The sequence below is a fragment of the Arvicanthis niloticus genome, chromosome 17 (assembly GCF_011762505.2).
Source record: "Arvicanthis niloticus isolate mArvNil1 chromosome 17, mArvNil1.pat.X, whole genome shotgun sequence".
Taxonomy (NCBI): Eukaryota; Metazoa; Chordata; class Mammalia; order Rodentia; family Muridae; genus Arvicanthis; species Arvicanthis niloticus.
In genome coordinates this window covers 56,219,590-56,231,350 of record NC_047674.1, presented here as the reverse complement: position 1 = coordinate 56,231,350, position 11,761 = coordinate 56,219,590, and the positions used below count along the sequence as shown (strand labels likewise).

General features: G+C 47.5%; 1 protein-coding gene across 1 annotated transcript; it reads left to right on the top strand.

Moving 5' to 3' along the window:
• Positions 1-687: 687 nt before the first annotated feature.
• Positions 688-8,918, top strand: LOC117722752 (triggering receptor expressed on myeloid cells 1-like). The gene is made up of 3 exons (XM_034522027.2): positions 688-1,184; positions 4,370-4,553; positions 7,578-8,918. Exons 1-3 carry the CDS (start codon positions 824-826, stop codon positions 7,678-7,680), a joined length of 648 nt encoding a protein of 215 aa, XP_034377918.2. The 5' UTR covers positions 688-823; the 3' UTR covers positions 7,681-8,918.
• Positions 8,919-11,761: the final 2,843 nt, after the last annotated feature.

Below are 11,761 nucleotides of genomic sequence, written 5' to 3'. Positions count from 1 at the left end.
CTTTCCCTTCCCTCATTCTGAAGTCTTCCTTCATGCCCAGCTCTCCCATCCCCCACTCTGACCAGGCTCCTGCAGCCCCCTTGCTCCTCCATTCCTGGAATAAATCCTGCCCATTCCCTTTCCTCTCGTGGCCTCTGCTCCACATGGGACAGGTGGACTGGTCAGAAGGGTCTGACACGAGGGCAAGCTGGGCTTGGAGTTGTAGCCAGATGTCCAAAGGGCTCTAATTCTGTCACCTACCTTCAGTGGCTACATCTTGGGTGGAGAGCAGAGACTTTTAGCTAAAGAGGAAGTCGCAGAATGGGGGAGGGGAGGAGAAATGAGCATTCTCTTACTCCACTTTCTCAGCCCTGGCCTTTTGAGGCAGAAGATCAGAGTCTCTGAGAGCCTTTATCTAGGATCCACAGGACCACACAGGTCCTGCCCAGCTTCCCTCTCGTCTGAAGACATCTCTGCCTTCCTCAGCAGTTCACGCAGGACTGTGTGGTGGCTCCTGACCCTGCCCAGGACAGCTCTCCTCTCTTCAGAGCATCCCTCCCTTCTTGCTCCCCATCCCAGCTCAGGAGGAGGACTGGCTGATGGCCTGGGAGGCCGCATACCTGCTCTCTGCAATCCTGCTTCTGCTCCTGGCCTCAGGTGACAAAGACAGAGGGAAGGAACCAGGTTGAGGAGGGGGTAGGGGGCAGGAGGTGTACACAGTGGGGCTCTGTGCTTGGGAAGGCAAAATACATGGGGGCTTGTGGCCAGCCGCTGGCTGTAAGCATAGACACAAAGAGGGTCACTCCCTGAGAAGGGAACCCACTTCTTCCTGCTGCCGCAGAGGATGGGGCTCTCTGACATGACGTGTGTATTCCCAGGCTCCTGGGCACAGGACCCAGAGGTACTTCAAACACTGGAAGGCCAGACTGTTTCTGTGAAATGCTCTTATAATCCTAGCTACAGCTTACACCAGAAGATCTGGTGTAAACAAACATCAGAAGGCACTTGTCAACCCTTAGTGTCGAGTGTCAGCACAGGTGCCGAGAAGCTAAGATTCTCCATCAAGAACTCCTCTTGGTTCAACTTCTTCACTGTCACCATGACTGAGCTCAAGATGAGCGACTCAGGCATCTATCACTGTGGGATCACTGGAAATAGCAGAGAGATCACTATTCTCAGAACTATCTATCTGGTGGTGTCAAAAGGTGAGCTTCCCCCTTCTATGTGGCTTTCAAGCCTTGCTGAGTCACAAGGCTGCAGATTTGAGAGGACTCAAGAACATGTTTCCTCTAGTAGAGGGGTTCTCACCCTGTGGGCTGTGACCCCCAGAGGGGTCACACACATCATGTATCTTCTATATCAGATATTTACATTATGATTCATAATAGTAGCAAAATTACAATTGTGAAGTAGCAATGAGATATCTTTATGATTGGAGTTTACACAACGTGAAGAACTGTATTAAAGGCTCACAGCATTGGGAAGCTTGAGATTTCCTGCTCTAGTACCTGAAAACTGAGGCACAAAGAAAGACCCCTCTCCCAAGGCCATCAGTTTGTTAGGTTTGGGGCCAACCCAGGACCCAGGCTTGCTGGCCTCTGGGGAGAAACTGGTAAGAACCAGTTTATCTGAACACTTTTTCTGCTGTTGCTAACAGAAATCTTCCATTCGTTTTTTTTTTTTTTTAAATATTTATTTAATTATATGTGTGTGTGTGTGTGTGTGTGTGTGTGTGTGTGTGTGTGTGTGCTCATGCTATGGTGGCCATGCAAATGTTCTTTCGGGACTCGGTTCTCTCCTTCTACCATGTGGACTGAATTTAGGTCATCAGGCCTGGCAGCGAAAGCCTTCACTTGCTGAGCAATCCCAACCATACCGTTAATTTGGAAGAATCTTTAAGTTCGCTCAAGCAGTCACAGCCTTCCATTCCTGACTGTCTCTTGCCTGTAATTCTATCAGAACCCTCTCCAGGGCCAGTGGGCTCTGGCACACAGAGACCTCAGAGCAGATGGAGAGGGTCACTGAGCAATGTGACAGAGAAGAGTCAGAGAGACAGTGAGGAAGACTCAGGGGTGAGAGATGTGAGTCCTCATCCTGAATTCACCATTAATACTAAGAACCTGTGAGCTCTCGGGTGGTGGCCTGGGACCTCCGCTGGTCCCCAGACCCCTGTGTAGCTCATTCTGAAAACTGCAGAGATGTCAGGCTCCTTGCATTTGTCTATGATGTTCAGAGATGCAACAGAGCCCTCTCCATGCTGCCTAGCCATTTGGTCAAGTGGGTACCTGAAGGTCAGTCCCATCCAAGCTTTGACCCCAGGTACCTTCCATGTAGGAGAGACATTAGGTATTGTGATGTTTTGGATGAAAGTGGTCCCCAAGGGCTCCTGTGGAATGGCACTAGTAGGAGGTGTGAGCTTGTTGGAGTAGGTGTGGCCTTGTTGGAGTAGGTGTGGCCTTGTTGGAGTGGGTGTGGCCTTGTTGGAGGAAGCTGAAGTCCCTGAGGGTGGGCTTTGAGGTTTCAGATGCTCAGCCGGTCCAGGATGGCTCTCTCTTCCTGCTGCCTACGGATCCAGATGTAGAGCTCTCAGCTTTTTCTCCAGCACCATGTCTGCCCGCATGCCCCTGTATTCCCTCCATGATGATCCTGGTCTAAACCTCCAAACTGTAAGCCAGCCCCAGTTAATTGTTTTCCTTTGTAAGAGTTGCCATGGTCATGGTGTCTCTTCACAGCAATGGAAACCCTAAGACAGGTGTCAAAAGTGTGCGACATGTTCAAATGCAGTATGGGTAGGGCTGGGGAGACAGCATGGCTGGTGCAGAGCCCGCCATGCACATGTGAGTTCTGCCCTCAGTACTAACGTTAAAAAGCCTGTAGTGGTGGCCTACACTAAGATCCTTGGGGCACACTGGCCCGCCAGCCTAGCTGAATCAGTGAATTTCAAGAAAAAGGTGAGACACACTGCCTCAAAAAGTAAGGTACCCTGAAGGATGACACCTGAGGATGTACACACTCACACCTGTGTATCCTTACTCACATGACAGTGTGTGCATGCACAGAGGGATCACTTACAGAGTTTGAATTCCATGGGCCACATGCCATGTGGCTCTTGCAATTAAAAAGCAGAACAAGACAACTCTATGCGAGCTCTGAGGAAAACCAATTCTTACATAGCTCGGTCATCCTTTCAGCTTACAGAGTATAAGCTGTGGGTGTGTAGAGAGAGCTAGGTCAGGTAAGGATGCATTGGAGGCCAGGGTTTCTAGCAGCCTGGCTTTCTCCCAGAATCTTCATATGAGGTCAGTAGTAAGTGGACACTCCTATACATGGATTCCCCTTGAGAAGCACAGTAAGTAAAAGGTGACCAGCAGACTTGGAAGATAGTTGGGTCCCATTTCCCAAATCTCTACTTAGAAGTTACATTCTTAGGAACTCTCTTGCAATCTGCCCTCCTCCTCCCAAGATGCCAATGGTGGCCCTCCCATGGGCTTCTGAACTGTGCATCTCAGGCCTTGCTGTGGGCATGAGCCACATGAAGACCTTGTTTCAAATGCAGACTCGGCCTCAGTAGATCTGAAGCGACACTTGCTTATGAGGAACAAGTCTCTAGGCTTATTTCCTAGGAATTATACACTTACAAGACCCAGTACGAATTTCTGAATTCTCTGAGGAAGAGCCAGTTTCCTGCTGGGCCCTGCATCCCCAGCAAGTAACAGAAGATGTGTCAGGGACTGCAGAGAGCAAAGGAACAGGCCTCCCTTCCTAGAACCAGGAGAGTCTGTGCCAAGCCCAAGACAGGGCTCAGTCACAATATCCAGTAAAAGACAACTTGAGAGTGGTGTGACTTACAGAGGCAGCTGGACCAGTGTCAGGGAGAGGATGGGGCAGGTGGAGAGTGAGCAGCAGCAGGCAAGAGAATTCCCTCAACTCAAACACCTGAGAAGTCTTTCCTCGTGCCTCTTCCCACCCTTCCCTTTTCTCCTCCTGTTCCTTTTTTACTGCCTGTGACTCAGGATGACTTTATGCTATTTCTCTGGATTTTAGCAAAAGAAACCCTTGCTTCTTGTTATTTCCTTCAACTGCTCCATTTCTCTTCACCTACTCACCTGTCCATCTGTCCATCAATCTAGCCATCCATTCTTCCCTCCATCAGTATATACATACATACACACATACATACATACACACATACATACATACACACACACATACATACATACATACATACACACATACATACATACACACATATATACATACATACACACACATACATATATATATATACATACACACACACACATACATACATCTGTCCCTCCATCTATGCATCCACCCACCCATTAATTATCCACCCATTCATCTATCTACCTTCTGTGTCTTCTTGCAGGTTTTTCAAATATGCCCACTCCTGACATCATTCCTACTACAAGGCTGAATAAGGTTCCCATCCCTAGTACCACAAAATACTCACCCAGTGACACAACTACGACCCGATCTGTACCCAAGTTCCCTGCTGTTGTTTCCCCTCCTGACCCTGGAGTCACCAACATAAACGGGACAGTTCCTGGCAGGTATGTTTTCTTGGCTCCTGGTTTGGACACCCTTCATGTCATCCTCCTTCTGTTGAGAGGCTGTGGGGATGAGGATGTGGGGTGGATGGAGCAGGATCAGATACGAGTCACCGCTCAGTCTGTGTGGAATCTGCAGAGAGGGAGGAGGTGACAGCTGCATAGGTGGCTCCTGTCCTCCCCAGCTCACCTTCCATGTTTTCTTGCACATCAGAGTAGGAAGATGGAAATGGATTTTCAATGAAGGCTATTAGTCCTGCAACCCGGAAGTAGGGTGGATTCTCATGTCAGGTAGACTAGCTGTGTCTGTAACAGTGGGTGAGCCAGGGACCTGGGACCCAACAGTTCCCAGGGAAACTGTTGATACGCTAGAAGACCAGAGCTAGAGGAGGCTCTCACCTGCCTCCCCAGGCATTGTGTGTGCTGCGACAATCTCTAGTGTTGCTCATTCATTCTGTCTAATTCTAGCTAACTTGTCTGTTTTATTTGATTTTAATACTGGTGGGAGCACTCTCCCATAGACTAAAGGAGCACCCTCCATAGACTGAAGGAGCACCCTCCATAGACTGAAGGAGCACCCTCCCATAGACTGAAGGAGCATCCTCCCATAGACTGAAGGAGCACCCTCCCATAGACTGAAGGAGCACCCTCCCATAGACTGAAGGAGCATCCTCCCATAGACTGAAGGAGCACCCTCCCATAGACTGAAGGAGCACCCTCCCATAGACTGAAGGAGCACCCTCCCATAGACTGAAGGAGCACCCTCCCATAGACTGAAGGAATGTCAGTTTATGGAAATGGTGCTAGACTCAGCATGTTTCTGTTTGCAATGCTAGGGATCAAACTAGCCAGAGCCCCTGGTTTTAGTACATGTTACAATAAGATTTTTCAGGAGATTCTTAACCCATGTTTACGTCTGCTACCTTTCCATCTTTGTATCAAATGACCAAGACAATAGGTATAAAAGAGGATTGGCATTCTTTGTCTCCGAGTTCTAGAAGTTTCAGTGTTTGAATCTGTGGTGAGACAGTGTATCCTGGTGGCAGCATATGACAAAGCTGTTCCCTCCATGGTTATGACATTGAGAAAAATGAAGAGGAAGGGGAGCAGGCTATGGTTGCGTTATTCCTTTGAGAATGGATACATGGTGGACGGTGAATGGCTGAATGGTTGAATGCATGCATGAATAAAAATGGCAGGATGACAAAAAGGGTGGGTGGATGGATGATAGACGCAGGAACAGAAGAAGAGGGCTGGACTAAGGGACGCCCAAAAGGCCTAAGCCTCTGACTGACCCCAGCCTTTAACCTCTCTGTCACCTCCTAACAGTGTCACTCTTGAGACCAACTCAGATCCAAACTGCAGTGGCAGGCCAAGTTACGAGCCACCACCTTAGCATGCACGTCCCTTCTTGTAGTTACCAACTACTAGTCAATAATGAAAGTTATTTATGTTATTAATGTTAGAATATGCTTTTATTTAAACGTGTCAAGAGTGAAAAATGTCTTTACTGTTCCTACTGATCCAATCTGGCCCCGCCCAAAGCCACCTTGAGTGTTTTTATCCACACACGCCTTAGCCTGGTACCAGTTCTAATTAGACACATGACATCATTTTCCCTCCAAGATCATCCTTCAGCAGGGCACGTGAGCATGCTTGTCTTTAATCCCGGTACTTGGGGATGGGGTCAGGAACAGAATGAAGATATCTAGGAGTATGTCTATGAGTTTGAGGCTAGCCTAGTGTGAGCTCCAGGATAGACAGCTATATAGAGCGACTCTATCTAAAATACACACACACACACACACACACACACACACACACACACACATACACACACACACACACACACACACACACATACACACATACACACACATACATAATCATCATTAAACATTACTCTCTACTCAGAATCAAAAATTCAATAAACATACACGTACCTACTGATCAGAAGAGTCATACAGCCCACATTTGCCTGCTCTTAGCTGTTTTCATTTTAAAATCTTCTCTTGTTGTTGTTTTTAAGACAGAACTTTTCTGTGTAGCCTTGGCTGTCCTGAGACTCATTCTGTAGACCAGGCTTGTCTACTCAGTCTTTCTCCTGAGATTCTTATCTTGAACATTATCCCTCAGTCAATAGAACCCATCTTAATGGAAGATGTCATTTGTATTTTGAAAAGAGTCTCAATGTTATCATGTTATTTAAGCTTTGTTGTACACACAGATTTGAGTTCGTTACAACCAGCAAACGCTTTTTCCTAAATCATGCTATAGTTAAGTATGCCTAAAGTAAACTGCTCGGGGTCAGACTCTAGAAGTTGCAACTAACACCAGCTGCTAAATTTGGTGGATCCAGATTTCCCTCTTGCCTCGTGCAGATGGGCACGCTGGTGTCCATGGAATTTGCAGAGACCCCCCCACACACACACACAATTATATGTCATTAATAGTACATGTGGCCCTTGTCTTATTGTCACCTGCTCCTTTTGTCCCTGTGTCCTACCATGCAGAGTCCGTGTGTCCTCACCTGCCCACAGTCAGACACATCTCCCTCACCTCTGGGGGTCTATTTCCTGCGTCTATTGCTCTCCACCTGGAACTTGAAGAAACATTTTGCTAAACTCATGACAAATCCAAAGTGGGATTTTCAGTGAGCTTGGGTTCTTCGTGGTTTCTGGATGGAAAATGAAGCTAAAGGTGCCGTGACTGTCCCCAGAAGAGGGTCAGAATGCTGACCACAGAGATCACCTTCCCTAGATGTGGGCCTCACTCACTCCACAGAGAAGGCCAAGATGCTGGGCTAGCCCTTCTTCCTTTATGTGTCTCCTGGACCTGAGATCTATGCTCTCCACTGTACACATTTCTCACTGGTTATTCTAGGAAGTGACCCTCTGAATGGCGCAGGGCCAGAGACTGTGGAGAGGCTGCAGGAAGGACCTAGGTTGTAGAGATTGTGTGGGAAGAATTTCCTACTCAGTGGTTTGAGTGGCCATTGCACCGACCTTCAATCCCTTCTCTCCACAGAGTCTCCCTATCCATTGTTACTGTTCCCGTGGTCTGTGGACTCCTCAGCAAGAGCCTGGTCTTCACTGTCTTATTCGTTGTCACACAGAGGTCATTTGGATGACAGATCTTGAAGCTGTACAACAGTGACCTTCAGCTGTGTCTATTTCACAGGAGGAGCTGAGCTGGGGGTTAAGGAGGAACTGTGACATGAATTGAAGCTGTCATCGTGGGTGACATCTAAAGCTCAGGATGTCCCCAGCTGGCCCTGCCCTCTCAGCGGAGAGCTTTTGTGGTTGCTTCTAGAAACTTGGCAGGAACTTGACATCAGCCCAGGCAGGGATCTGACTCTGAGCTAGGATTCAGGAAATAGGTTCAGCTTAAGAACATTTACATCTGAACTAACCCAGAGCCCAGAGACTCAGCTGAGGAATGTGTGGCCTTCCCTTTGTCTTGGTCATCCTGATTGGCCCCTAGAAATGGTGTTTAAGGGATTTTGTTTATTGCCTTGCTTGTTTCCTGACTGTTAGTGTTCTGTCTAAACTCCACCTCCACAGTTACCTGGCAACAGCCAGGTAGGCCTGGCCCACTGTAAAAGGGGCTGCTTGCCCCCTCCTCTCTCTCTTACTCTCTTACTCTCTTGCTCTCTTGCCTCTAGCTTCTCTGTCCCCTCCCCCCTCCCCGTCTCTTCCTCTCCTTTCCCCCACCCCATGGTCATGGCCGACCTCTACTTCTCTTCTTCCTCTCCTCTTCTTCTGTCTTATTCCCCTTGAAGACCCCCAAACTCAGGAGACCCTTATTCAAGTCTCGGGAAATCACGGCCACCCAAAAATCACAAGACACCGTACCTGGATGCAATCAGCAGAGGTTTATTAGGGGAGAGAGCTGGCAGCCAACGGTTAAACTGCTCACTCATGCAGGAGTAGAGTTTGACAAAGACAGTCAGTCTGAGAAGGGTTTTTAAAGGGGGGAAACCACAAACCTGGGTTCAACTATTTCTCAGTTGTTGCCCTGTCACTTTCCCTGTCATCGTGGCTACTAGCTTCCCAGCCCCACCTAGATGACTTGTATCTTTTTTTGTGGTCAGGAATGTGTCTTCCTGCTTTGGGCCTTCCCCACACACAGGAGGGTTCTCTTCCCTGAGGCTTGAGGAATGTTAATCCAGCAAGTGTCCTCTGATTCAGGGATAATGTCCTCCTCCCAGAATGTATCCCAGGGCAGTGAAGGCCTAAAATCTTACATCCAGTTCCACTTTCTGGAACCTGCATTCTTTTGCTCAGGTCTAGGGGTGAAGAAAAAGCCTGTATATATTTTATAAAATGGTCTTTATAATTTTTCACTCTGCACCCCCACCTTTGCCTTATATCCTGAATAAACTTGCCCCCTTTGGAACCATGTGGTCTGGAGTGGTATGTTCTGAGCTGCGGTCGGACATCTAACGTGGACTATTTGTTAGACTATAACTTCTAACACTGACTATTTGTGTTTATTCCCTTGTCTGTTCCTTGACCCAGAACTGATCTTATTATTTGCATATACTTAAAGTGATATAAAAGCAGACTGGGAAAAATACATCTGCTTCAGCCTTAGAACTGGCTGGGGTCATGCTACAATGTTTGCTAATTGTCTTTTTTCCTTTTCAATCCTCACTCCCTCCCTGGAGAACCTGTTGACTGACTGAGCTGGCTTGATCACCACTCTCTTCATCTCATCCATTGCCTTGGGGATGTGCTCTGCACCCTCAGAAGAGAGGAAACGACTCCCAGCACACTCTAGTTATTCCCACTAAATAAGTAGGTATGTCTGAAATAAAGACAGAGCCCAGCGCATTTCCCTGTCTCCTTTTGTTGGAGTCATGAAGACTACAGGTCACCATTGGTATCTCCACCCTTTGTCCTTCCCTTTCCCTGAATGGTACAATTCTAGTCATCTGGGCAGGGCCCCTGCTCATAAAGCAGTCTGTTCTCCAGCCTCTGGGGCCTTACCCTCTGAGAGTCAGACATTCAGATCTCTGCCTTCATCTGTGGTCCTCTGAACACTCTCAACCATGGACCAAGAAGACAAGATCCCACCTTGACAATAATGCAACTGGGAGAGAGAAATCAAGTTAAGCTGGATGCTGTTGCCTGGGAAACACCTGGAGGAGGAGGTGGCATCTGCAGGATTGGATCAGTACATGGCATCAACATGCTGTGTGAGTTTTATTGTTGACTCCTCAGTGGAACCCATGAGGGTCAAGGTGTATGTGACCAGAGTGAGGCCGTAGGAGCAGCAGGCCATCACCTCCTGGCAGGAATGAAATCTAGAGAGTTCTCTTGATGCAGGGCTCCAAAGGCAGGAAATGGAAACCCAGGCTCTTCTGTTATCTGAGTGCCTTTTTGCCTGGACTGAGACAGGTGCCAGTACAGCAAGGGTCCCAACCCAAACTGTCCCCCTGTGTGCCTCTACCACCCTTCTTTCACCTCTCAGTCTCCTCCCAGGTGCCCTATGGCTTCAGTGCTTTCTGTGGGATACACTGGCATTTTCTTGATTCTGTAAGACTCTAGTGAGCAGAGCCTTAGTTTACCAGAGAGCCCCTGAGTGAACCTTCTGGAGACGAGAGATCGCTGCAAAATGCAAGAGAAATTTTTAATGTTTCAGCATGCTGGGGCCATCCTGCATCTCAAAAGGAGAGATAACCCCACACAGCTTGTTCAGCGGACATTTATAGTCTCTAGGGGTAGCAACCAGTAGGCACAATGTGATTGACAGAACAGTGACTTTTTAAACTGATTGGTCTTTAGGGAATGAGGCAGCAAGGATCTCCTTTGTCTGTAGGTGGCAAGGGATGGTCCATTCTACTGAACGTGTCTATGTGCTCTGGGCCTTCCCCACCTGCAGATGGGTTCCCTCCTTGTGTCCTGAGGAATGTTAATCACCCTCTCTCCATCCAGCAAATGTCCTATGACCTTTCTAAAGCTCCTGAGCTGACAAAGGAATGTTAGTCAGCCTCTCCCTTGGGAGCAGGGACAAGGGTTCATTCACACCCACTGCTGCTCTATTCACAATAGCTAGGACCGAGAAACAGCCTAGATGTCCATCAACTCAAGGCATTATAACAAAAATACAATAGAATTCTCTTCAGTTGTGGAGAAAAATCCAATTATGAAAATTTCAGGTAAATGGGTAGAACCAAAAAGAATTATATATACCACACGAGGTAGCCAGGGCCCAGGGAGACAAACACAACATGTTCTCTCTCATGTATGAGTTCATGAGTCAAATCTTTAGAACTGTGTGTCTAACTTGGAGCGGCTATAGAAGACACGAGGTAAGAAAGCAGCCTCAGAGGGAGAGACGTTATGGGAGAGGGGATAATGGGACACAGGTCATAAGGGAAGTATGGGAGGGCTAGGTGAGGAGGGGATGGAAGGGTAGCAAAGGGGAAGGATAACCAACACTAAGGATATCTGAAAAAGCTATATTGAAACCTGCTATTTTATGAAGTGGAGGTTTCTGGTTTCTTTAAAAACTCAGTTGTGCCGTGCAATGTTTTTCTGGCAGCTGTCGTGTGAGATAGCATTCCATGTTTTTCTGAGAGCAGACACTTGAGAGGGTGTGTGAAGCTTAGAAAGAGTATAATAGAGCCCCACAGGCAATGCGAGGGCACTCTTGCACTGCTCTGCTGTGCAACGCTTTCTGGTCTTCACTGGCTTTCACTGGTCTTCACTTTGTAGAGAGAAACTATTGGGTGGTGCCTCTGCTAAAAATTCATGTTTGGTATTTGCTATTAGAGTGGGCTGCTAGTATCCTAACAACAAAAGTTGCAATCACCCCCAAGGAACTTCTTCTAAACAGATCCACAAACCCCCATCCCCTTGTCCTATAAACCTCCTTCTACCTCTGGTGGGTGGTGGGCTAGAAGGGAGGTTAAAGCATTTAAGAACTCTTATTAAATAAAGTAGGTTCTGAAAAATCAAAGCCTATAATTTTATAAAATTGTACACACACACACACACACACACACACACAAGAATTTGATGGAGTTACCCTACATGGGGGCTAATGCTTCTCCCACAAGCCATAGAATACAAAATAAAAATCTCAGTATCTCAGTACCAGGTGTGGGATACCCTCCTCAAGTTGTGGGTTGGGGGTTCCCAGTACAATGATAGAACCTCAAAAATAACACAGACTGTTGCCATTGCTCTGGAGTGAACACCAGA

Coding starts and splice junctions, on each gene's coding strand:
- LOC117722752 (XM_034522027.2), top strand. CDS start 824: ATGGGGCTCTCTGACATGACGTGTGTATTCCCAGGCTCCTGGGCACAG. Junction 1,185..4,369: donor CTATCTGGTGGTGTCAAAAG/GTGAGCTTCCCC, acceptor GTCTTCTTGCAG/GTTTTTCAAATATGCCCACT. Junction 4,554..7,577: donor AACGGGACAGTTCCTGGCAG/GTATGTTTTCTT, acceptor TTCTCTCCACAG/AGTCTCCCTATCCATTGTTA.